Source organism: Argentina silus (assembly GCF_951799395.1).
Source record: "Argentina silus genome assembly, chromosome: 6".
NCBI lineage: Eukaryota > Metazoa > Chordata > Actinopteri > Argentiniformes > Argentinidae > Argentina > Argentina silus.
Genome location: NC_139660.1, coordinates 4,119,457 through 4,145,831, shown reverse-complemented (window position 1 = coordinate 4,145,831; position 26,375 = coordinate 4,119,457). Strand labels below are relative to the sequence as shown.

At 45.4% G+C, this 26,375-nt stretch overlaps 4 protein-coding genes across 6 annotated transcripts in view; 2 read left to right on the top strand and 2 right to left on the bottom strand.

Moving 5' to 3' along the window:
• The window catches only part of gna15.1 (guanine nucleotide binding protein (G protein), alpha 15 (Gq class), tandem duplicate 1), a 159,539-nt gene that overhangs the window by 44,615 nt on the left and 88,549 nt on the right, over nt 1-26,375 (bottom strand). The gene's annotated exons all lie outside the window — the stretch shown is intronic.
• chaf1a (chromatin assembly factor 1, subunit A (p150)) lies at nt 588-11,420 on the top strand. Of its 2 annotated transcripts, XM_083671096.1 has the most exons (17): nt 588-648; nt 773-871; nt 2,093-2,143; nt 2,367-3,052; nt 3,294-3,350; nt 3,823-4,067; nt 4,249-4,309; nt 4,581-4,649; nt 4,751-4,971; nt 5,293-5,467; nt 5,893-5,973; nt 6,739-6,843; nt 7,333-7,576; nt 8,119-8,260; nt 8,561-8,900; nt 10,300-10,387; nt 10,653-11,420. In XM_083671096.1, exons 2-17 carry the CDS (start codon nt 799-801, stop codon nt 10,772-10,774), a joined length of 2,760 nt encoding a protein of 919 aa, XP_083527222.1. In that variant the 5' UTR covers nt 588-648; nt 773-798; the 3' UTR covers nt 10,775-11,420. The 2 variants fall into 2 exon arrangements, with proteins under 2 accessions (XP_083527222.1, XP_083527223.1); XM_083671097.1 differs by having other exon boundaries at nt 610-871.
• ubxn6 (UBX domain protein 6) lies at nt 11,744-17,534 on the bottom strand. Its single transcript, XM_083671107.1, has 11 exons — nt 17,351-17,534; nt 16,887-17,041; nt 16,638-16,708; nt 15,904-16,032; nt 15,557-15,654; nt 15,397-15,472; nt 15,221-15,305; nt 14,781-15,000; nt 14,358-14,488; nt 13,911-14,059; nt 11,744-13,639 (listed from the first exon to the last, which is right to left on the bottom strand). The coding sequence occupies exons 1-11, from the start codon at nt 17,434-17,436 to the stop codon at nt 13,514-13,516; spliced, it is 1,326 nt and encodes a 441-aa protein (XP_083527233.1). The 5' UTR covers nt 17,437-17,534; the 3' UTR covers nt 11,744-13,513.
• hdgfl2 (HDGF like 2) lies at nt 18,646-25,838 on the top strand. Of its 2 annotated transcripts, none has more exons than XM_083671100.1 (16): nt 18,646-18,847; nt 19,470-19,546; nt 20,263-20,401; nt 20,790-21,044; nt 21,291-21,413; nt 21,560-21,640; nt 21,982-22,186; nt 22,460-22,550; nt 22,684-22,975; nt 23,105-23,238; nt 23,400-23,467; nt 23,661-23,731; nt 23,936-24,037; nt 24,195-24,360; nt 24,499-24,619; nt 24,828-25,838. In XM_083671100.1, exons 1-16 carry the CDS (start codon nt 18,776-18,778, stop codon nt 24,892-24,894), a joined length of 2,064 nt encoding a protein of 687 aa, XP_083527226.1. In that variant the 5' UTR covers nt 18,646-18,775; the 3' UTR covers nt 24,895-25,838. The 2 variants fall into 2 exon arrangements, with proteins under 2 accessions (XP_083527226.1, XP_083527225.1); XM_083671099.1 differs by having other exon boundaries at nt 24,822-25,838.

Genomic DNA, 26,375 nt, shown 5'->3' with positions numbered 1-26,375 from the left:
CACTCAGTCCTCATGAGCTCAACTGATCTCATTGTTTTTACATCTTATCACGTTGCATGTTGCATGCCCTTAAAGAGGGGGATACACTGATTGAAACTCACAACTTGGGGATCTACATTATAGTAAGAGCATATCGTCTCTGTGTCGTCATGTGATTTATCCTCAATATGATGTATAATCGTCCAGATGTTAACATTTCCTATTCCCGTGTCACTGCATGTATAGTTATGTTTGGTATTGAGTCTCTTTTTGAAATTGTCATGAACAGCCCATGAAATACAGACATACTCTACGATGATACACGTTTACTCTTCTTGCTTTATAGTGAAACCCCTGGACAGCCACTCTGTAAAATGGGTCAAATCACAACTTTGTCAGACTTTTTGGGGGGTTCATCAACCAATCATTGAAATGACTCTCTTGAAAACAGAAAGAGAAGCCTATCATAAAGGCCGAAATCCAATGAAGAAGGCGTGGCTAGGAAAGTATCCTGACGAAACCTTTAATCCCCGCCCTTCATGCTTGCCTGCGATCTGACGTCCGGACCAATCAGCAGAGGGTTCTGAAGCAACTGGCCCACTCCCGCCAAATTCTGACTGACGAGCGTGTGGGAGATGCGGAAAGAATAGATTCTACTCAGTCATACAAGTAAATAAACGCAGGCAAATATATAGCAAGCGTAGTATATTTGTAGAATATTAGTATTCTAGTGGGAAAACCTATCAATAGTTTGCTTTTAACTTTTCATATTGCCACTGTTTTTCCGCACAAGGATTCCGAAAGTGAGGGAAGCCTCGGATGGTGGCGGTGATGCTGGCGGCGGAAGACCCATCCGTGGACAGGCATTTAGCCTCCACCCCACGGAGACGAGGTAACTAACTAGCCCAGCTAAAAGATGTCCTGTTTAAAAGGAAATGTTAAAGACAATTACTTGTGTGGCAAGCTGGATTAACGAACACTCAATAAGATGTAGAGTAACTACTACCAAACTAGCTGTCAAGGGGTCAGTGTAATTGTTGGAATGTAATGGGACGATATGGGTTATGAAAAACTGTTCTAATGAACATTTCCCGTTCAACAATTACTTTTCTTTCTATTGTTAGTTTAGGATCATTAGCTGAGTAATGTGTGAAGTTACTTTACACACGTACTCTACTTTGTATTTATAACACAACGCTTTCCATTGAATGTTTCGACTTTGGCAAATATTAGTCAGACCCTCTCTGTCAAGTGGGTTGCTAGCCAGTAGCTACTAAAACTTCAGCTAGCTTTCCCTGTACAACCCCATACTTTGCTAGCTAGCTGAGTAGCTAGTTAACTAGCTACATGGCACTGTTGTAGATTTAACATGAAATGGAAAACATGTCAGTGTCGCAGACAATGCGTTGTGCTGTTAGATAACCATCGTGAAGCCGTTATTTAGTTATCATGAAGCCAGTTAGAACATTTTGGCAATATAATGCTGATATGTTTTGCCCTGCCCGTGGGCAAGCGACAGTCTCTCGCTTGTAAGCCTCTAGAGGCAGCCGGGCCTTCGCACCGGGCTTCGATTGATTCACCGAATGGCGGGAGAGCAAAGAAAACACCTCCCATAGTTAGCCAAAGCAAAAGGGCTGCTTCCATAACCTTGGATTAGTTTGATTATAGTCGAGTAGAACTGTGATGATATTCCGTTACTTTGGTAACTTACTGGCAGTTATGTCACAGTGATGTTGACTTCAGTCTTTATCACCAAAATTAAGACTTTTGGCAGTGACTTTGACGAGTTTATTGCAACCAGACTTACCATTCGAGTTATAACAAAAGGCTAGCTAATAGTATGGATAAAACAAAACGGCAAATAGCCATGATCTTAAATCAAAACGTGGTTGTACAAACTATCTTTCTAGCTATATTTCTTGGTTGCCCTTTAATTTTGGACTGGGTTGTGTAGGAGACATTGTTTCATTGTATACGTATTATTATTTCAATAGTAACGTTCGAGGCTACTACATAGAAAACAATGCTTTGCTTACAGTAAACAAGTACCTACACACGCTATTTCACAGGAGGATAGTTGTTGACTGTTCATCTTGCGCTTTCTTGTTTACAGGCATGAATTGCATTGGCAAACCCAAAAATGCTAGCAAGAAGCTTGTTCAGGGTAAGTGTTAAATCAGTATGTGTTTTTGGCTGTATATTAAATTGATACATTTTGTAAAAGAGGGGTATTGACTACTTGACTACTACTTACTAATGAAAAGATGCTAATTCATACAATATGTACGTGGGCATAGTCCTGTATGTCTTTGAGATAAAAGTTCGGGAGTGAAATTGTTTGGGAATGAGACAACTCTGCGATTATGACACAGTGTTTTTGTCCTCAGCTCGCCTTCCATTCAAGAGGCTGAACCCCGAGCCCAAGGAGAGCCGTGAGCCAAAACGAACCTGCACCCCTCCCTGCCCAGAGCAGGGGATCTCGGACGGGGAGAATGAGTTGGAGTGCTCCGCACTCCCCGTCCGTCACGGGCCGGCCCTGGTGAACGGCCGCGGACCCCTGGACGGTTTCATGAGTCGTAACAACTGCGCCTCCTCCTCCAACAGCATTCTTATAGATCTCACAGAGGACTCCAATTCCAATGGCCAGCCAAAGCAGCTACCTGCAACACCTGTTGTTGCGTCCTGTCCCCCCACACAGGAAAACCACCTGAGCAAAACCCCAAGTGCTGTCACAGCCTCCCCAAGCACAGGCCACACTGCCAAGGCAAGCCCCACAGACTGCAAGGTGGTAAATGAACAGCAGGAGAATGGGGAGGACACTGCATCTATCTCTCAGCTGGACACCACACAGGGATCTGAGTCAGAGGAGGAGGAGGACGAAGAGGAAGAAGAAGAAGAAGAGGAGGAGGAGGAGGAGGAGGAAGAAGAAGAAGAAGAACAGGAGGAGTCTTTGAAGGCTGACATATCCAGCCAGGGAAATGCATCCATGCTGTCTCCTTCCTCCAATAGCTCTCTGTCTGCAGTGGAGAGCTCCCCAGAGCCTGCAAAGGCAGAGAACACTCCACCTGCCACAGTGAGTAGGGGGCCGAGGGTAAACTCCATGCTGTACTAACAACACTCAAGAGCATCACTGATGTTGGAGTAAATGTGCCTCTCCCCTCTGATCTTCTTTCTATGGAATAACTATTATGAATATGGAGTCTGGTTGACTTAACAGTAACAAATCACCAGTTCTGTGATTGATGTTTTCATAGTAATATGTTGTACGACGTTTTGCTGATCTGTATACCATATATCCTTCTTTTTCTTCACAGGAGCCAAAGACCACCCCTAACATAGAGGAGAAAAAAGTGAAAAGACGCTCTCTGAAGGTAAAACTGTTCACTTCAGATTTCGCTTGAGGGTTGAGGGTCAGCGTATGCTCACATAGGAGTACCTTTCTGAATTCTAATTTATAGTGTACTTGCCCATACCCATTTCACAGCCTCTAGCCTCATTACCACATAGCCTCACAAGCCTACAAAATGTATTGTTCTATTTTGTAAATTTGGTATTAGATTCTTCAAAGTAGCCACCTTTTGCTTTGATGACAGCTCTGCACACTCTCGGCAAGTTTGTGTCCAAACCTTTGACTGGTACTGTATGTGCAGATATACTTGGCCAAATAAAAGAATTCTGATTCTGATTCCGATTCTGATTCCGAATACCTCAAACTGAGAGTGTGCGGAATCGGAATCAGATCGGAATCGGAATCAATCAATTTGATTCCGGAATCGGAATCAGATTCTGATTCCGATTCTGATTCCGATTCCGATTCCGAATACCTCTTCTCTCCCGATGCAGAGTTTGCAGGAGCAAGAGGAGAGGCTACGGCAGCGGCAGGAGAGGGAGCGTCAGCGGGACGAGGCGAAGGCTGCTAAAGAGAAGAAGAAGGAGGAGGCTAGAAGACTGAGGGAGGAGCGCGAGAGGGAGAGAAAGGAGAAGAAGGAGAAAGAGGAGCGTGAAAGGAGGGAGAAGAAGGAAAAGGAGGAGAGGGAGAAAGCGGAGAAGCTGAAGGCGAAGGAGGACCAACGTAAATCAAAGCAAGAGTGAGTTTCGACCTGGTCAAAAGCCACCCACTGGACAAATGTCTTGGCACCTTGATGCTGACCCTCCTGTTCAAAGTGTGTGATGCTGCCATGTTTCCTCTGTCAGTGCTTATGAAACGTAATGCAGATAATTGACTTTCAGGTTGATTTTTAACGTTTCTTTCAAACGTTTCCCCCCCAGGGCTAAGCTCGAAGAAAAAAGGAAGAAGGAGGAGGAGAAGCGGTTGAAAGAAGAGAAAGATGTGAGTGTGCCTCATCATTCCACATGGGGGGGATCTCCTCAGAAATACAAGTCTATATTTTCTTCTTTGTATGCATCCTTGTGCTCTTGCATTCTGATGCCATTTAACTCCTTAAAGACACATCTTAGTGAGACTTAGCAGAGGGGATAACATAGTGTGTCCCCCCCGTCCCCGTCCCCCCCAATGTTTGCCAATTGTCTGAAAGTAATCTGATGTTGATCTAATTTCAGTGTATCACCTGATAATGTGTATCTTATCGTTCCCCATCCAGCGGATCAAAGCAGGGAAAGCAGAGATCACCCGGTTTCTACAGAAACCCAAGCCTCAGCAGGCCCCAAAGGTAAGGGCCACAAAAGATCTCCTGAGATGAACTTAAAGGAGAAAAGAACTTGCCAAAAGGGCTGGTTCCATTTAATGTGACACTTGTCTCTCCCTACCCAGACCCTGGCATCTACCTGTGGAAAGTTCGCTCCGTTTGAGGTTAAAGAGCACATGTGTTTGGCGCCGCTGATCCGGGTCCAGTGTGAGGATGCGGTTCTGGAGGAGCTGGACAAGTACCTAGACAAGCCTGACACAACCCTGGACGGCCTGAGGGACTGGACCAAAAACAAACCCCGCAGATCAGGTCCAACCAAGCGGAGAAGAAGAACAGACTCCACGCGGTGAGACTGGGTTTCCTGTCCCTTATTATTATCGGTTTGGTGAAATAAATCACATTTTCTTAACATCTTCTAAAGCATTTGCTCATCATAGCAAGCTGTCAGTCTATAACTCAGCCATCTCAGTGATGTTCTCTAATGTAATATAATATATGCCATTTAGCTGATGCTTTTATCCAAAGCGACTTACATTGCAGTGAGTGCATGCATTTTTCAGTATATACGGTCCCAGCGGGAATCAGGGATTTCTACTGCAAAGGCAGTTTCTCTCCATCCCCCGATACTGACCGCCTGTGGCCCTCTCTCTGTATGTTCTCCCTACAGGAAGTGTGTGGTGGTGGTCGAGGCCAGCCCTAAACCAGATGGCGTGCCGGACCGCCAGCGTTATGGTCGCATGAAGCTTCTTCAGTTCCGTGAGAACCACAGGCCGGCCTACTGGGGCACGTGGAGCAAGAAGAGCACCCACGTCTCCCCGCGCGGCCCCCTGAGACAGGACAAGGTAAGGCTCACACAACCACACACAGACACAGACAGACACACACACACACACACACACACACACACACTCCACTACAGGCCTTTCGCTCACCTTGAGAAAAGCGTGTATCAAAAAGAGAATGTTTCAGATAATTCCGGAATCTTTGATCTTATCGCTGTAATAGACGTATGGGGGAGGTTCCCTGCACGTAGATTAAGTGTAGGTTAGGATTCTTCATTAAAAGTGTGATTTCTTCCAGAAGAGGACGAGGCTTAATCTGGGTCCGGGAAACCATTCCATGGATTCTGTTTTTATCCACTGATGCCCCTTGAAGTTTATAATGCTGTGTTAGTCATTGTACACAGTATACTAGTGTTGACATCAAATACGTGCCCTGTGGACTCATACCTCATAAACTGTGACTGAATCCTGTCTCTCCGCTGTAGGACCTGTTGGACTACGAGGTGGACAGCGATGACGAATGGGAAGAGGAGGAGCCAGGAGAGTCCTTGTCACACAGCGAGGGGGTACGTCTCCAGAGGTCGCAAAACGCAGACCCTCAAAATATGCCTTTTGACAGAGGTGTCACCTGCCTTTTAATTAAGCAAATGGACATTTAGCAAGCTACTGTGAATTTGAGACTAACTTTTCTTGCCGTTTCGCGGCAAGTCGAGCGTTGCAGATGCAGAGACATGCTGTATTCTCTGTCATACACTCAATTTTCTGTGTCGGGACACAATCTTGGTGTTGTCAAAACAGATTATCCTCTCTTCAACCGTGTTTTTTGTCAAATGTATTTTTGAGACACCAATCAAAGGGGAGGGGTCAGCCTCAGACAGGCAGACATGGAGAGTGTGGTTTGGTGGATGGATGAGATGTTTTGGATAATTACAGCAAGCCTTTTTAAATATAAAAAGTTGGAACTTGAAATTTAATGTCATGGTCAATACATCAAAAAGCATCCCATGTAAACGCGACCACTGTGTTAAAATTACACCCTATCCCCTGTACAGTGCTGCACTCTCTTTGACCAGAGCCTCATAGGGCCTTATAGGGCCCTGGTCTAAAGTAGTGAATTGTTTGGGGGAATAGTGTAATTTGAGCTTTCATTCAAAACAATTTTGCCTCACAATGAATGGAGTGGGAATGCTTTTTAGTTTCAGCTGAGATTTCATCATCGAAAGAAACATGAAACCGCGGTCTGAAGTTTGATATCAAGACATGTAACCGAATTACAAGCAGCTAATTATGACGACCTAACTGGCTTCTTTTTCCTTTTTTTGCACTGGTAGGACGATGACGACGAAGGACGTGTTAATGATGACGAGGATGATGATGGGTTCTTCGTGCCACACGGTTACCTGTCAGATGACGAGGGGGCATTGCAGGAGGAAGAGGTACAGGCCATGACACTTGACGTTCATCCTTTCTGTACCTCCCCGCTTTTGTTTTCTCCTTCTCCTTATTCCTCTGGTTGTGTTTGCATATTTGTGTTTGCACTGTTCGTAACCTGGGTCAGTCTTCAGTGTGACCTTGGGTTCCATTCCAGTGCTACAGCGAAAGCCAGAGAGACAGAGAGACCAGTGCGTTTTGTACCGTCTCCCTGTTCTCCTTCTCTGGCGACATCACCCCTCCAAGTGACCGACTACTACAACTTCATATTCTTCGAGAGAGTACATCTCCTTAAAGCATGTTTTCAGTCGTTTTTGTCTCTTTCTTCCTCTACCTCTTCCTCATTTTTGTGAGCATGTTTTGATAAACAAAGCCACTGTCTAATCTCTGGGGCTCGTGTCAGTGATAAGAATCCGATGTGTAATCTCGCAAATGGCCTGAATAAACGTGAACCGTGAAGTGAAAACCCTCCCGTCCCTCCGGTCCCTGTGCAGGAGGGTGGCGACCCGGAGAAGCAGAAGGTGCGTCAGAAGCTCAAGGCCCGCGAGTGGGACGAGCTGATCGCCAAGAAGAAGGTGAAGGTGCTGGAGGCCGTGGTGAAAGGCTGTGTTTGGGCAGGCGAGGACCCTCCTCTGGAACTCTTCCAGCGCTACGCTGTCTGCCTGCTGGAGCCCCTGCCCAGGCCAGAACCCACCACCCCAGAGGACACCACACACAAACAGCAGCGCGATGAGCAGCGTGAGTCCTTGGGAGCTAGACTTTGGCTGAGGTCCAGGTGTCTTGGCTACCGTTCTCCCTGGTTTGTGTCGTTGTTTACTCCCCCCACATGGATTTGACCGGAAGGGTTTGAGGTTGGGGGGTTTAAGAAATATGGTGGGAACTAAGTCCCTCAAGCCCGTGCTTAAATCAAAAGGCTTTTAGGTGTATGACGGGGGGAGTGGATGAGTGTACAGTTTGGGGGAGAAGTGTTTACAGTGCCAGGGTTTCAGTGGAATATATTTGTCTAGAGTGTAAGGGAGACTGTCTGGTGTGTCGATCAGAGTCTAGAGAGCCCTATCTTTTCCAGACACGCTTCATAAGCTTCCTCTGGGTCAGCTGATATTGACTGTGCTAACAGGGCTGGGGATCATCAACGTAATGACAACACTCCCCAGCAGACCTGAGTTAGCCATAGAAAGCACAGGGCAGACATTACAGTAGTTTAAATACTCTTATCTCTGTTCAAACTATTGGCATTTTCTTTCTTCTTCTTTTTTCAAAGTCTCCCATTCCTTTCACAGTGCTGTCTCAGCTGCTTCCCCTGTTGCATGGCAATGTGAACAGCAGTAAGGTGATCATCACAGAGTACCTGGAGTTGTGTCGCCAGCCAACGACCTCCCCCATCTCCAGCCCTCAAAACTCAGGAGACGGCATCCCTACCAGGTACCTACCAGGGCCCCGTTTACTTTAACACTGTCTGCTTAGTTTTGCTTTCACTTTGTACCTGTCATTTCCCAGAATCAAAAGGTAAGAACAAAGATATAGAATGAGTCTAAATAAAGACTAGTTTGATGGGTTGTTTTTGTTGTTTTTTGTTGCTATATTTTGTCTTCTATTTCCTTATACGGTGGACATGTTTTGTTTCAGTTAACCAGGCGCAGATGTTGAGTAAACGGAGTAGCCTGTTGACTTAATGGTATTCATGTGTATATAAGATGCTCTCCATTTCCTCCTGTTCCCTAGGATCCGTGTGAAGCGCCTCATCAAGGACAACGCCGTGTATGAGAAGCGCTCAGCATACAGACGATGCTGCTGGTACGTGCACTCAGAAGTCCTGGCCAGTTTCAGCCAGGTGGCCCTGCCTGTGCCCTGCCAGTGGAACTACCTCACCCAGGGGGCCAAGACGCCCTGTGAAGAGGCCCCGGGGGCCACAGGCTCACAGGGCAACTCTCCCACCACGCCCCAGCCCTCCTCCACCACCACCCCTTCCTCCTCCTCCTCCTCCTCCAACAACAAGAGGAAGAGCGCAGGCAGCATGTCCATCACCAAGTTCATGAAGAAGTGTGCTGCTGACCCAGAGCAGGTAGGAAACCGTTTAGTGAACGATGGTGGATGTCTTATGTTTGGGGCCCAGCGTATTTCTGAACAGGACAGGAAAAACAGGAAACACCTCTGGCCTTTGCTGATGCATGACATTAAAGGAACATTTCACTGACTGTCACCATGACTCTGCAACAAGTTATTTAGTGGTCTTTGTTGTATAAGTAGCCAGGGAATAGACAGTACCAGTCAAAAGTTTGGACACAACCTTGCCAAGAGTGTGCAAAGCTGTCATCAAAGCAAAAGGTGGCTACTTTGAAGAATCTAAAATATAAAACATATTCTGGTTTGTTTAACACTTTTTTTTGTTTGTTTACTACATAATTCCATATGTGTTCCTTCATAGTTTTGATGTCTTCTATATTAATCTACAATGTAGAAAATAATAAAAAAGAAAGAAAGAAAGAAAAACCATTGAATGAGAAGGTGTCCAAACTTTTGACTGGTACTGTACACATTTGAGAAAATAACTTTTATTGGAGCATGAAGTCATTGATGAACTCCTACAATTCCCATAATGCTCTGTGCCTCCCAGCCAGCCACGGAGGCGCATTGAAGCTAAGATGCCCTTTGGTAAACCCACGTGGTAGCTAGCGTGGTGCTTATGGATGGAAACAAACCAAGCAGTAGCTTCTGCGGAAACTGCTTCTTGTAGTTTTGAGGGAGTTTTGTAGTTTTCCTCCTAAAGACTAACCCTAACCCCAACCCTAGAGACCTCTTCATCCCCGCTACCCCCCCTGTACAAGTTCTCTCCTGCTAATAAACTAAAATTAAAAAATAATAGCCTACTGGCATTACGACTGCCTATGGCCCCTGGTGTGAGCCTTGATTACTTTGTCTTATGATGACTGTTGGATAGATGATTCACTTACTTAAACAAATGTATTGTTGCAAGTCGCTTTGGATAAAGGCGTCTGCTAAATGCTGTAAATGTAAATGTCAAAAACTTTGTGGTGACCACCCCCACGTCACTCAGGGTAAAATCCTCAAACTAGTGATACAAGCTCTTGATCTACAGAATGTGTTTAGAGGCTGTCTTCACATGCCAACACGTTCGTAAGGTGATCTGATGGTGAATGATTTTGAGGTCAAAGATCGGTGAAGTGGCCCTTTTTTCGTAAAGTTTAGGTTTTTTTAATATGTTTTTAGGGCATTTCTGCTTTATTGGGATAGAGATAGTAGAGATTGACAGGAAGGATGGGTGAGAGAGAGGAGGGATGACATGCAGGATATGTCGATGGCCGGAATCGAACCAGGGGCTGATGATGTGGTATGCGCCTTAGTGTGCTACGCCACTGAATGCCCCGAAGTGGCGTTTCATCTTGAACCCATTGCTCTGACTGCATGAGTATTCGATTCTCATGACCTCTTCTCTCTCCCAGACGGAGGCGATGGAGACCGATGGGTTTCAGGCTGACACTGAGGATGATGAGGATGAATCAGACTGTGTCATAGTCACCCCTCAGAATGGTGAGTCCCATAACTGGCACATCCACCCGTCTAACTTTCAGGGAGTGAAAGGTGGCAGACAATCTAGTTCCACTCAATACAACTCTTATGGACACCCATCTATTTGACAGATGCTTCTGAGGCTCCGTCGTTCAGCTGTGGGGGTCGGGGTGGGGGGTCGGGGTCCAGCCCTCCTGACACACACATTATTAGACAATAAACATCTAGATTATAGAGTCAACAATGATGTGTGGACACTTGGTGACCTGTTTTTTCCCCCATGCAGGATCCTCAAGAAAGGACACAACAGCCTCAAACCCCCCCACAGACAGAGAGGGCCCAGATCAGATGGAGGTGACTCCCTCCGACACGGCTGCCCTCCCCCTGCCCACCCCTGCCACCGCCTGAGGGCTGTCTCCCTCCCTGACTCTGGGTGTGTGGCGGTGTGTCAGATATAGAATCAGGATCTTCAATCAAGACGACACACTCTGGTCGCGGTGGCTCTCATCAAGCCCATCCACACACAGTGTTACGCCCCAGCTCCTTCTAAGTGTCAGACATCTCTACCTGTAAAATGTAATATGAAATTGTCTGACCCCAGGAGCTAGTTGGGCCAGGCTAATTTGATCCAACGTTCATCCACCCATGCTTGGCCGGTTCTGTTGGATCGTCAGACATGTTTGTATGGATGTCTTGGTTTTGTGAGGGGTGGAAGGTGACTCAGACAGCCATGACTGACGTCACTCACAACAGATTGGGTTAATCAGTACCAACTGGAGAAGTTGCTATCTGCTGGACCATAGCAGTCCATAGCATCATCCTGACCTTTATATATATATATGTATTTGTTGTTTTTTGAACATACTTGAACTGGTTGAATTCATTAAAACATAATAATGATATGATTAAATGTACTGCACTTTTATATGCCTCCCTTGTCCCCCCCCCCCTTATTTGGATGCCTTTATCAACATTCCACCACCACACACAAGAAATATTTGTTTTTTGTTCATGGGTTTATCTGGCAAGTGCTGTTGTCTTTCAGGCTGCTAAACATACATAGTGCTTGTTGTACTATTCTAAACCTCCATTTTGTGTTCTTTTGATAATGGTTTAGAGGTGGAATAGGAAATAGCCGTCCATTTAAAAAACGTTGCTGTTTGCCTTTCATTTTCTGCGGCAGGGTCATTCAGAATGCTCTCCTGCCCAACTGTGTTGCAGTCTGCAGGTGTGAATAAAGGTGTCTCAAAATTAGTCTTTGAATAAAGCATTATTTAAAAAAACAACAACAACATGCCTTTGATATGTGCTGCGTTGCATTTACAGGTGCTGAAGAATGCTTTGGGTGAACGAAGCGGTCTTAATACGAGACCTGTCTGAAATAAACCACATTTTATTTCAATGAGCTTCACACTTATTCCCCAGCATGCAGTATGATGCCCCCCATGTACGTGTAAATTACGTGCGATTTATAATAATAACCGTAATGCAATCTTCTTTATTACAGGTAGGTTAAAAAGCAACATATAACTTCAGAGCTTTCATAAGTAGACTACTATACTATCCTCAGCTGGTCATCCTAGACAAAGTTAGGACAAACTTAAAACATTTACATTTCGGTTCAGAAACCAACGGAAATTAGCCAACTAAAAGGACAGGCTTTGCTGATTTGTGCTGTGGTTAGCAGATGACAGTAGCACTATCTGTGTACAGACTCCTGACTTTGCTGTAACATTGGAGAGGAATATGGCTGACCGTGTGCAGTGCATGTCACACTGAGCAGAGGACAGGTGCTGTGAGGAGAGGTAGGTTGTTGTCATCCCAGCCACCTGCGCAGGATCAACACTGTCTCACCATGTTGTGTGTACGTCCCTTCATTTCTGTCTCAAAATAAACAAAGAGCCATCTGGACATTTCTATGTCTACTGCCCTGACACAACGAGTTATGTTGGTTACATATGAATACAAGCTAAGACTGACTGCAAATGAACACAACCACCACTACAAAACAACACATTTCCATGCTGCCAACGTCACATGATAGCAAGTTAAGAAGGATTGAATTAGAATTGCAAGTACTCCTTAATACATTTCATGACCACTGTTGCTAGGATAGATTGGTTATACTTGCAAATGATGCACAGCCAAAGCTCTGGCAGCAAGCCACTACAGATCAGTAGGTCTGTCATGTCCAGGCAAGTAAAAGCTGACTGACATTTCAACATTCCAACATGTATAACATGATGTATGCCAAGAGGAGTGCAAACATACTTTCTGTCATTATAGAATGTTTTTATTTCCCCCCCATTCAATAAATGGGTCTTTTCATTGCCAGGAACTCAGTCCAATAACTTTGACGTTCAGGTAATTTAAATACTTGCTGCCGCTATCTTTGAAAGTGCTTGCGATAGGTCAAATACAATATTACAGGATTCACCTTAAATAAAATAGCTTAACCATTACGTTGTTTGCGGTCTGCAGCTGATAACACTCACATCAATCACATCAAGTCAAAATAAAGTAAAGCAAAGTACCTGACTGAAATAGGCTTCAGTAGGAAGTCCTCTCAGAGCCGACTGCTCCACTATCAGACAGGATGACACCACAAGTACTGAACCCTTACCACTGGATTAGCAAGTCTAGCATCCGCCTCCACCAGGACCACCACCCACCCCTCACAACCGTACCAACATTACTGTCTCGTGTCTGGGTCAACATATGTGCTGTGCTAGCAGGATGAGAAGTGGAGATGGGCGTTATAGAGACACATAATTACAACAGGGTCTCTCCATACCATGCCGAGTTGACTGATTCCCTAGTCATATAGGTGTCAGGGTAAGGGAGCGGATCCACAGCCAGCCTACGTACATTCAGGGTACAATAAAAAAAAATAAAAAAAAATAAAAACACTGCATGGTATAGAAGCTCTCCATCATTCCTCTTCAGAATCTCTGGCAGAACTTCCTTTAATGGATTAGTAGTAGTGTATTTCTACAGCTTTTGAAATGAGGGTTTGGGGACAGTGTAATCTCCAGGTAGGGGAGGAGCAGGGGTGATGGGTGGTAGTCTGGGGGAGGCTGTGGAGGCTCAGTAAGATAGGGGTGGGTGAGGCAGCAGGAAGAGTTCAGGGACAAATATGGCTTGTGCTCAGCTAAGGGTCCGAATGTTCTCCAGCAGCTCTGGCTTGAAGAGTGTAGGGTTCTTTCCACCAGTGGCTGCGATGTCTGCCTGCACCGCGGCATCCCAGGAAAACGACAGCAGGGCCGCAGGGACCTTCAAGAGAGACATTGTAAACAAAAAAAGATTCGATGAAATTTGCTAATTTTGTCTGCTTCCATATTGCTCTGGGGCAGGGGTCTGCAAACTCCAATCCTGGACTGCAGGCTCTTGTTCCAGCTGAGCTCCAACACACCACGTTTTAACTTATGCTAGTATTCATGATTATTTTGCAACAAGTGCTTTTGTGCTGGGTTAGAACAAAAGCCTGCATTCCTGAAAGAGTTGGGAGACCCATGCTCTGAGGTGTAGTGTCTCTCTGACTTACCAGGCTGCATTCGTTCAGGGCCACCTCTTTGTCCTCCTGTAGCTTGTGTCCTCCGGGGGCCACCAGCTCAAAGGGCTGCCAGTCGTCCACCAACGCCTCCCGAACAAACTGGAAGAGCGTGGCCACCCGATCCCAGGCCAGGAAGGTGCCTGCAGGGCATTATGAGAGAAGAGGTAAGAGATAGACTTCACTGTTCGTATTTTCATGTCCGTTTCACTGCTACCATCAGAGATTAGTACTTATGAATTAAAACTACAGTGATTCCAGTGAGTGCAGGTTTTCCCTGTTTTCATGTCCTTGTGACCCAGCACCCTAAAAACCAACAAAACATTTTCATTGAGCATGCCAGTTCCCCTTTTCGAACACACCAAGCACTCACAGCCCATCCCTAGAACTGTTCACCAAATCCAGGATCTGGATATCAGGTGTCTGTCAGCAGATACACACCTTGTAGAAGAGTTCCGTCTGGCATTCGCACTCTCAAAAGGGAGTAGTTGTATTTCCTCCTCTCCCTTTGCTCGTCCCTCTCCCGCATGGCCTTGGTGCGCAGCATGGCATTCCTCTCCACCACCTCGCTCCTGACAACCACACAGACACAAGGACCGTCATTCAGAGACGCGTGGAACCCACAGGATTCAAAACCTGGGTCTCCCGCATAACCAACCCAACATCTTACAAAGCTGGCTTTTCCCTGAATCAGTACGAGATTGGGTTGGCGTACGGGAGACCCGGGTTTGTATCCTGTCGATTGTATACATACACACGCACACGCACACACAAAGAGATTGTACCCCTCATGCTGTAATGCTAGTGGGTGCAGTTTATGATTGATCACAATGAGCCATAATATGTAGGTGAGTCTCTACATACTTCTGCAGCTGCTCCCTCTTGAGGTCCTCTGCAGTCAGGTTGTAAAAGTCTTGGGGCAGCTCGAATCGCATGGCGTTGGGGGAGGAGCGGTAGACCTGTGGCTGGCGGTCCAGCTGGGCCCTGACAGGCTCTCCCACCAGCAGACGGTCCCTCCTGTCCTGCATCTCCTCCAGGGCCTCAGGGCCAAGCTCTGCCAGCACCAGGAACTCTTCACTCTCCTCTGGGAAGTATATGTGTGTGTGAATAAATAAATGACACATAGCAATGGTTACTTGTCGTCATCAACCCTGTTTCTGGGGAACTGCTGGGTGTGTACACACACACACACACACACACACACACACACACACACACACACACACACACACACACACACACACACACACACACACACACACACACACATACACATACACACACACACATACGGGTGAGTTTACCTTGTCCATCCACAGGCATCATGATGCTCTCAAAGCCCACGGCCTGCAGGAACTCCAGAGTCCCATCCACAGGCTTGACCTTCTCCTGGGGACACAGACCACCAAGACAGGGCTGAAAGGACTGCACTGACAGAAACATTCAGTTTCTCATCAAGTTCATCATGTCTGAAACCCACCTGGTACACCTTGTTGCTGAGTTTGATCTTTCTGTACTTCTCCTCTGTGGGGTTCTTACATATGTTGTCAATGTACCTGACAAGAGAGGGGGGAACATGAAAATCACTTACAACATCAATCCATGTGACAAAACGAGAACCTTTCCTGTGAAAGACTCACTTGCTTATGATGTCCACTGCAATCTTCACTTTCTCTCTGTCCTTGGTGAAGGTATGAACCATCATGATGGAGGCCTCCACACGGTCCTCTTCAAAGCGCTGTTAGTCATGACAAGACACATTTTATCAGGGGCATTCAATTAGAACCAATTCAATTCATGTCAGTGAGGGCTTGTGGTGCAACATTTTGCATGAATAGTATGAATGAATGGTATGTATGAATTAATAAATTAATACACACGTACACACATGAATAGTACATGTCAGTCTCAATCAGATCATGCAACACTGTTGAGTTCATCTGATTTTTATTAAAGCTTAAAAATTAGAATCTCTTTTCAGACCTACCATGAAAATGGCCTCTTTAATGTGAACATCTCTCTCGCCCTTAGTTAAGGTGGCTCCGGTGAGCGGGCAGGTGAAATACACACCTGACACTGAGAGACATGCAGGATCCTTAAAAGGCACCTTGGAGCCCTGTAAAAGATGACACATTACTAACAATGAGTAAATACATGTACTTTGTTGGTCATTCAACGTGTGGAATAGATCACTTGCATGTGGCAAAGATGTTGTGCGTTTGTTTAAAGCGCGTTGTATTGCAAAAGTGTGTCCAAAATGTGCTATAAAAACACAGTCTTCTGTGGCTCAGTTGGTAGAGCATGGCGCTAACAACGCTTAGGTTGTGGGTTTGATTCCTGCTGGGACCATATATACTGAAATGTATGCACTCACTGCAATGTAAGTCGCTTTGGATAAAAGCGTCAGCTAAATGGCATATATTATTAAATGGCATACAGTACCAGTCAAAAGTTTGGACACAAACTTGCCAAGAGTGTGCAAAGCTGTCATCAAAGCAAAAGGTGGCTACTTTGAAGAATCTAAAATATAAAACATATTCTGGTTTGTTTAACACTTTTTTGTTTACTACATAATTCCATATGTGTTCCTTCATATTTTTGATGTCTTCAATATTAATCTACAATGTAGAAAATAATAAAAAAAAATAAAGAAAAAACATTGAATGAGAAGATGCGTCCAAACTTTTGACTGGTACTGTATATTAGATGTGTAGTCCTTGCCTCTACTCCGACTGTTGCCTTTTCCTGGTCAGCTGCAACTGCTGCAGCTTCAGCCTCCAGCTCTCTCTTCACTGTGAAAACAACAACAAAGTCAGACCACGACCCAAAACCCAATTCACTAATCCTCTAACGTTACACCGCTCGTCAGACGTGTCAACAGTTGACCGTCTTGTCAATACAATATCATCAGTCTTTCAAGGAATAGGGAACAGATTGAAGCAACGATGAAACCATGGGTAACCCTCTCACCTTGATTGCGGATGGCATCGTGAGAGGTCTGGACCCGTGGGCGACGCTGCTGCTCGATCCGGGCCAGGGCTGCAGCCCCTGCCCTCGCGGTTCCCTCACTGGGAGCATGGCGGGGCTTGGCAGGGCCACTGCTCTGCACCACTTGGGGCTTCGAGCTGCAGGCAGAGGACAGGGGGCCATGAAGGGACATGTCAACATCATCATGTGGATACTCCACATTCAACCTTTGATGTGCTGTATTCATACCAAATAATGTGTACAGGCAGGAAGCAGTGTACTATTTCTGATCACATGAGGGCGGGTCAGGCAGGGAGAGCGTTAGCGCTAGCTAACCGATAACAGCCTTTAACGCGGATCAGACGCCAAACAGCACGTCGGTTATGTAACCAGGTAATTAGCAGACAAGCTACTGTTTCAGACTGGACTGTCAAACGCTTGACTAACGGTTGGGAAAGTTTGTTTACCTGCTGCCGTCTTCTGTGAGTTTCTTCCCAGGTCCTGCTGATTTGAATTTGATATCTTTTTTGAAGTCATCAAAGAATTTCTTCATTTCTGTTAACTTTCGCAGTTAAAATAGCCTGCGAAAACGCACAGGTGAATATATGGTCTGAGAGAGAGCGAAGCTTACTAAATTGTTTTCATCAAATCCGAGAACGGAAGAAGGAAGTGTGCACAAGATGTGACATCTAAAAAGAGACAAATATTTTCCACAGCGACCCCCAGTGGTTTGGGTTTGCAATAGTACAGGACTGGAGAAATAAATGCTAAAATGTGTACAATGATTCTGACTTGGACATTAATAAATAAACTAATAACAACTTAATCAGCATGAAGTAGAATGTTCATGTATTACAGGTATCTCATTTGTACACTACATAGTATCATGTTAAAGACACTTGAAGTTTAATGTTTGTGTTGAATAGGTTGGAGCGCATGGTTGGAGTGCATGGAAGTTCTGTACTGAGTGGACACATGTACGTTTGATGTTACAAAATGACATCCATATCAAGGGAATGCAAGGGAACTACAGTAATAATGATATGTACCGGATCATACATCCCACCAAAAAGGTCACAGAGTACATTTTTAGAATGGTATTTTTACATTTACATTTTTTACATTTAGCAGACGCCTTTATCCAAAGCCACTTACAAAAAGTACATTTGCACAAGTGAATCATCTATACATCAGTCATCATAAGAAAAAAAATCTATGCTCGGACCAGGCAGTCACAATGCTAAGGGAAGGAAGGATTACTTTTTGACTCACTCGTCTTTGTTTCAGGCGTCTTCGTGTCAGGAAGCTGTCACAGAGGCTATCGCTTTACTCTAGAGACAAAGTTCACCACTGAATTTATTTTTACTTTGATACCACAGTGTGTGTGTGTGTGTGTGTGTGTGTGTGTGTGTGTGTGTGTGTGTGTGTGTGTGTGTGTGTGTGTGTGTGTGTGTGTGTGTGTGTGTGTGATGTATTCATTCAACTTTATGCGACTTGAAGAAGAGGTATGGGGCCAAATCATCTTGTCTGTAATGTCAACTGTAATGTAATGTAACAAAATGTAATGTTTTTGCACATTTGCAAATGAGTGGAGGGAGCCTGATGAGAAAAAAGATAGCACATTTACAGTGTACACATTATAGGTTTCCATTGGTTAGCAGGGTGGAACGGCACAAAAAACACCCAATAAGGGAGGCGAGTGGGAGGGATTTCCTCTCTCATAATGAGAGTTAGCGGAAACTCTGCCTGTGGAGCTAGCCGCCTCATCTCGCGCTGTTGAGAAGCTAGCTTGTTATACAGGTTTCGTGTCGGCCTGAAAACGCCAAGAAGATAGACACAAAGAGCTCCAGAGGTCCAAGAAGAGGGAAAAGGCTGCAGAGAGGAGCAGGAGAATGCCGCACAATTTCCAGCCAGGAGACCTGGTCTTCGCCAAAATGAAGGGGTACCCCCACTGGCCAGCCAGGGTAAGCCAGCGAGCAGCCTAGACCGGAGTCCTGGGTGGGCGGTTATGGGACCCTGAAGGTTCGCTGTGCATCCTTGGTGCTGCTAACGGTTGTAGCCAGCTAGCTTTGCCTCGTGTTTGAAAAAAGATTAAACTACGTGGTGCAGGAGTCGATTAGGCAGGATATTTGCTGGATCTGATCTCTGCCAACTACAATTATGGCCAGGCTACTTTCAAAATGACGTTGTTTGTGCATGTATTTTGTCCAAACAAGCGGCCAGTGCTAGGCAGCTGGCTACTGTTGATGTGCATTGAAGTATGGCTAATTTGCAACTTTGTACACTATACCTGTCTTCATGCAAATAAAATCCTCCACCTCATTGAGGTTTATTGTTGAACACAGTAACACATTTAATTTTCTTGTTGTGGAAAGGTGATGGTAATGTTTTATGCGATAGCCAAAGAATGATTGGTTTTGACTTAAGTCTGGAGGAATGTTGATTGATTGAGTCCGGAGACTACATGTTTTATTACCATATTAGCTAAGTAAAAACTGATGTCAGGATCTTTATTAGTGAATGTACAGTATTATCTCTAATGCAATAAGCACCCTACAATGTCTCTCCTGTGTCTCTGCCACCTAGATTGAGGATGTGGCAGAGGGGGCTGTGAAACCACCCCCGAATAAGATCCCCATTTTCTTCTTTGGGACCCATGAAACGTAAGTGCTGTGTGCCTTTTACTGATTTAGAAAAGCAAGAGGATAATTCCTCCTTTGATGGACATGGACTGATGTATCCAACATCAACAACTGTAACTAATACATTAAAAAAATCCGTATTACTTATGAAATGTGTTACATCACTGGAGATAAGTCTTCCTTCTTTCCTGAGGTACTCAGAGATGCTTTTCACACCCCTATTAGCTAGGTAATCCTGTTCCACCTGGGTCTATTCTGGAGCCTGTACACCAGTGTTTGCGGTCCCTAATTCCCCATTAGTGCATTCCCCATGGTCATATTTTTCTTATGCTGCTTTTATCATTCCTTTTGAATCCCATTGAGGTGCTTTTAACTACTGCTTTGTGTATGAGATCATATTTGTGCTCTGAAAGATGCAGTCTGGTTTGTTATGATGTTGTGAGAGGATTTGTTTTGCAAGATGGCATATGCTGTTCTAAAACTGCCACTAGGTGGCACAGAAAGTCAGTCAGTGGTAGCGTTGTAGTTCTATACCATTTGATGGCATTGCATTTACTCAATTCACGTTATGTGAACAAAGTCTCTGGTAACATGCATTGTCAAATTATCTTTTGATCATTGATTGTGTTTGGTTTTGGAGAAGTTCAGCTTTTAATGTGTTGAATAGAACTATTAGAATTACAGTGCAGTGGTAGGTGCCATCACGGTGACTATGAAACCTGTTCTCTCTCTCCTAGTGCATTCCTCGCACCAAAGGACCTTTTTGCCTATGAGAAGTACAGCGAGCGCTACGGAAAGCCTAATAAAAGGAAGGGCTTCAATGAAGGCTTATGGGAAATCCAAAACAACCCTCATGCCTCCTACAGTGCCCCTGCTGTAAGTACCTCATTTCCTCAGGGATCCATGTAACGGAGCCTCTGATCAATATTGTTTCCATGACACTGACCTATTAGTCTATTTACGCTGCGTTGTGTCCTGATAGTGTTGTTATCCCTGCTTTCTCTTTTGCTGTGTGATTCTTTTACATCAGTGACTTATTGTGACTGCCAATGGCCCCTGGCCCTAGCATAGATTTATTTTTTCTTATGTTGACTAATGGATAGATGATCCACTGACTTAGACAAATGTGTTTGTTGTAAATCGCTTTGGATAAGGGCGTCTGCTACATGTCAAAAATGTAAAATAAAATGGAACAATTTTATTGTCCAGAATAAGACCGGCAAAGTTGATGACTTGTGTGGCATTACCTCTGTTCTCTCCCCAGCCTGCCAGCTCCTCTGACAGTGACGGCAATGATGCCGGAGGAGGAGGAGGAGGCGGCGGAGGAAGTGATGAGGATGAGGAGGAGGATGAGGAAGCTGTGGTGCCCAGGAAAGCAGACACAGCGAGTGAGGTTGACTCTGATTCCGGAAGTGAAGATGGAGGAGGTGGACGAGGACGAGGTGGTGGAGGAGGAGGAGGAGGAGGAGGAGGAGGAGGAGGAGGAGGAGGGGTGAAGAGGAAGCCCCCTGCTGCCAAGGTGACTGCGACTTCATCGTCAGTGTTTTTGGAACCTAAGGGCCACCGTACACGGTCTTTTCCCTAAAGAGGCTCTGTGGTGTTACTCAACACATTCCTCAATGCTGTATAACCGCACGAGTACTGGAAAAAGGCCAAGACCTTGAGATATGATCTGAATTTTATTCATGAATAAAATTTATAAAAAGCAAGAATATGAACAGTCTGTAATTTCAGCTCAATCCCTCCCTCCCCTGTTGTCATTTAGCGCCCCCCTCCTGTGAAGAAGGCCCGGGGCTCGTCCAGTGAGAAGGATGGAGAGGAGAGTGGCTCCCCCTCTGAGCCGGACCTGTCCCCCAGTGACTCAGATTCTGGGAAGAACAGTGACCAGGTCAGTTCGCGCACACACACACACTGTTGTGTGTTCTACACTAGCAGTTCACAATTGCATCACCAATCCACAAAAAAACAAAACAATAAAAAATGTTTATGTATCACCTGACTAGATTGTGTTTGTTTGCTGGTCTGACCCTGTAGGACTTCACACCTGAGAAGAAATCGTCATCAGCAGCAGCAGCGCGAGGTGGGAAGAAAGCCGTAGGCAGAGGAAAGAAGAAGGTGAGGAATTGACACAGTCTGGCTTTCAAACTGCCCTGGGAAGTTCAACCAAGGACAGCTGGAACTCAGTGACTCCCACCTGGCTTTCCTCTCATGGTGTTTTTCTTTTCTCTCTCTCTCTCTCCCCCTCTCTCGCTCTCTCTCTCCCCCTCTCTCTCTCTCTGTGTGTCTCTCTCTCCCCCTCTCTCTCTGTGTCTCTCTCTCTCTCTCTCTCCCCCTCTCTCTCTCTGTGTGTCTCTCTCTCCCCCTCTCTCTCTCTGTGTCTCTCTCTCTCTCCCCCTCTCTCTCTCTGTGTCTCTCTCTCTCTCTCTCTCCCCCTCTCTCTCTGCGGGGTGCTGCAGAAGGCCTCGTCTGGCTCAGACTCTGACTCCGGTTCTCAGTCGGAGCAGAAAGGAGGAGGAGGAGGAGGAGGAGGGAAAGGGAGTGACTCAGAGGAGGACGAAAAGCCACGACCTGCCCTGTCTGGATCAGAATCCAAGTCTGGCTCCAAATCTGACTCCGACTCAGACCCACCTCCGCGGAAGGGGCCTCAAGCGCGCAAAAAAGGTGAGTTTCCGGAATATTTGGCTCCCTGGAAAGATCAATCTATTTCTTTCCAGTTAACCAGTTATTAACTTGATGTGATATTATCGGTACGCAGGCCTTTAAATAAAAGCCAATCACAAGTTCATAGGGAAAAACAGACGAGCATTAATCTGGGAGAGCATTTGTTGAAAAACACTACCCCCTTGCACTCTGTTCATTACCCACTCAAAGTGGTAGGTCACTGTATTTGCCACTGTGTCACCTTGTTTGTCCTCTGCCCTCTGCCCCCTCCAGAGAAGCCTCCACCAAAGCCCAGAGCAAGGAAAGCCAAACCTGCCCCGAGCAAACCTGCCAGAGCACCAACCTCCTCCTCAGACAGCGACAGGTTAGCTGTGGTCCTAATTGTCTGTTCCACTATTGGTCCTGCTCTGTTGATTCATTGTGAATGGCGTTTATGAATAAATAAGCGTGTAATAAAGGGCAACCTAATCTGGTCCCCTACGTGCCGTCTTCTGTAGCGACAGCGAGCCGGACCGCATCAGCGAGTGGAAGAGACGGGACGAGGAGCGGCGGAAGGAAATCGAGGAACGCAGGAAGAAGGAGGAGGCGGAAGAGCTCCGCAGGTTACGAGAGAGGGAGAAGGAGGAGGACGAGAAGAGAAAGAAGGAGAAGGAGAAGGCGGACAAAGGGAGCGACAGTGGCAGCAACAGTAGCTCGGACGAGGGCGTAGATGAACACCCACTGAAGAAGTCCAAGAAACCCCCTCCAGCGCCGATCCCTGCCCCCTCTGACTCGGACTCCGGACCTGAGGTAAAGAAAGGGCGGTGGATGTTATATTGAGAGGTGACATTTGTACATGTCTCTCGTCTCTACTCTTGTTTCAGAAAACACCATTTTTAAATTTAAGGTACACAATCACACATCTGTCCCCTTGTCCAGGTCAAGAAATCGGCCAAGCGTTCAGACAACCAGAAGAAAGGGAGGACAAAGAAGGAGAAGGACAGGAGAGAGAAAAAGGAGAAAGAGGTGAAGGAGAAGAAACCACAGCGCTCAGAGGAGTGGTCCCGAAGGAGGTGAATGACTGTTATGGAACCAGACAGAGACTGTAGTAAATGTCTTAGATGAGATATTCTCATCTCTATCCCAATAAAAGCATAAATGCCCTAAAAACATAAAAAACATTTTTTTTTTTTTAAATGTATACATGCAGATCACTGAGCCCCCTCTCCCTTAGGTCCAAGCCCGAGAAACCTAAACGCAGACCAGAGAGGCCTCCAGAGAAGAAAGTTGAGAAGAAAAAAGGTCAGAGTTCACATTAACTCTTCAGTTCAGTTTGTTCATTTGAAAGGCCTGTCTATTGGCCACGCGAAGACTCATTTGCATGGTCTCACCGCTGTGTAACGGTTCGTCAGATGAACTGATACCAGGGCTAAACGATGTCTCCTTCCTTCTGTCCATGCTCTCGCCTTGTCTGTTGGTGTGTGTGCACGCGCAGAGCTGTCACCGGAGGAGAAGCTTCAGAAGCTCCACACCGACATCAAGTTTGCACTGAAGGTGGACAACCCAGTGAGTTGCTTGCTTTATTTGTTCATAACAACAACAACAAAATTCCCCTGACCACAATGGTACTTCCTGGTTTGAATAAAAAAAAGAAGAAGAAGCTCCGTTCATAGACAACAGAAATGTTATGACAGGTGTCACGATGCATCCCGTCCAATAGTTGGCGCTGTCCTGTGGAGACCTGTAGCTGTTATGTTGTCTGTTTTACAGAACATTGAGGGGTGTCTAGAGGCCCTGGCGGAGCTCGAGGCTGTGCAGGTCACCAGCCACATCCTACAGAAGAACTCTGATGTGATCGCCACACTCAAAAAGGTGCATACCCTCCCCCCCCCCCATATACAATTAACATTGTATGTCTGTTCTCCATATCTCATACCTTGTTCTTCTTCTACCCCTGTATGAACGCTGCTGACACGGTTCTTTTTTTAAGCTCTCTTATCGAGTTGCTCTGTTTTGATTGACGTTACAGATCCGTCGATATAAGGCCAGCAATGCAGTTATGGAGAAGGCCAGCCTGGTCTACAACAAGCTAAAACTCCAGTTTGTGGGCAAGGCAGAAGTGCCAGGTAAACCCAAAGCAGAGGGCAAGGAGGAGGAGGAGGATGGGAAGGATGGAAAGGAGACAAAGAACAGTGGTAATTCTATATATTCTCTCATATTTTTATTTGCATTTCTAGCACTGGCTAATGACAGATTGAAAATGTTGTTCTGATTTTACCCCATAATTTCTTTGCGCTTTAATATCAATATATTGATTTTGCGTCTTTCCTCAGATTCAACACCTGTGAATGGAGAATCGGAACTCCCGAAAAATGAAGGTTCAGAGGTAGAGGGCAACCCTAAGTCACCTGTCCAGGAGGAAAACGATGAGCATACAGCTTCAAGCCACAACAGGTGAACATCTGATTTTTGACGCGCTGCATCTTTTGTTTTAAGGCAGTTCACGTTCTGATGGTTCTATAGTTGTCACGATGTAACAATTGTCTCAACACCATCAAATGGAACGCGGAATTCTAACATCCATCTCTTTGTTGTTGGTGGCGCCATCTTTCATTTGTGGCACTAGTTGTGCTCACCTGTGCTCTCTCCATGGCAGGCGCAGTCCAGACAGCCCTGCGGAGCAGCAGACACACACTGACGATGAAACAAACCACGTGATAGAGTGCTGAAGAAGCCTGAAGAAATGGACTGCAATTGTTTACCACAACAAAAAGGAAAGCTCACCAGTCTCTGAACCGTGGCGCTGTGCTGACGTTGTTTTCAGTTGTATGTTTCCTTTTATACGACACCTGGCCCGTCCCTTATCAACCCCCCCTTACCCCCACCCCCACCCCCCCTCCTCTCTCTCTCTCTCTCTCTCTCTCAACTACTCCGCTTTATTTTTCTCCCACATGAACTCTAACGTTGGTCTTTCATACTGTATGTATATTGAGAGATTCCATTTTAGCACTTCTAACAGGAATTTAGGGGGGCGGGGGGTGTGTGTGGGGGGGGGGGGGGGGTGTGGAGTCATGAATGTTCTGCTTTAAAATAATTGTGCAGTCGTGTGAATCAAAGCATCAGTTGGCTTCACTATATAAGCCTGTATAGAACTTCTAGAGAGGCTAATGTGTGTTGGGACAGTATGAGTGTGGTACAGACTTGTGCTTTTTTTGAGTGTTGATTGTTGTTTACCTTTTTTTTTTTTTTTTTTTATCTGGTCTTTTCTTATTAATCCAGACTCACCATGAATTGTTAAGCCATTGAATGGAGTCACACATCAAATGTTTTCCAACTGAGGTCCACCTACTTTTTTATAACCAATATGTTTTCAGATATCGCATCTACTTTTGACTTTAATGCTGTGGAATTACATGCCTGTCATCTTGTTTTCCCTCATTGGCTTTCAATAACCTGCATATTGAATGGGATAGTATACATTGTGTACAGAGTGAATGATATGATCTTTATCGCAAGTTGTGTAAGAAACTATTCAAAATCGCGTTCTTCTGGATCCCATTTCACATCTGCTTGTCATACATACAATGAAAGTGTTTTTAGTGATATGTAAATTGTTAAAATCATTTGTATCATTTAGTTGAGACTTGAATAAAAAATCTCAGCATGGTGGTCCTATTCATGAGTGTTCTGCCTCTTGGCCATCACACACACACACACACACACACACACACAGGTTGTGGTAATGTACCTATATTCCCTGAATAGTGCATAAGAATAGAGGCATAACCATAATGCCTCTGAGGTGAGGATGTTATGCTTCCTGTGTTGGTTGTGTCCAATCATGTTGGTCCAGTCATTAAGTATGAGAATGGAAGTTAAATTACACATCAGCACAGCATGTCCTTTTTTAACAATAATTATTATTATTATTATATGCACATTTCCACATAGTCATGACTGTAATGACGGCTGTCAGTGGCAAGAAGTCACTATCTTGTGCAGTGGAGTTCGGGCACCTAAATGTAAAGTGTAGGTGGGAAATAGGTGGATTTGACATTATCAAAGCTTAGCATGCAAACAGACTTGCTGTACATCCATGTCTTATTATAAGCAAACACTGAGAAATGATTGACATTGGTGCGTACACTTCAGGCTGCGCACCGACCTTTACATTCATTGATTCATTCCCACATGAGAATCCCAAATCATA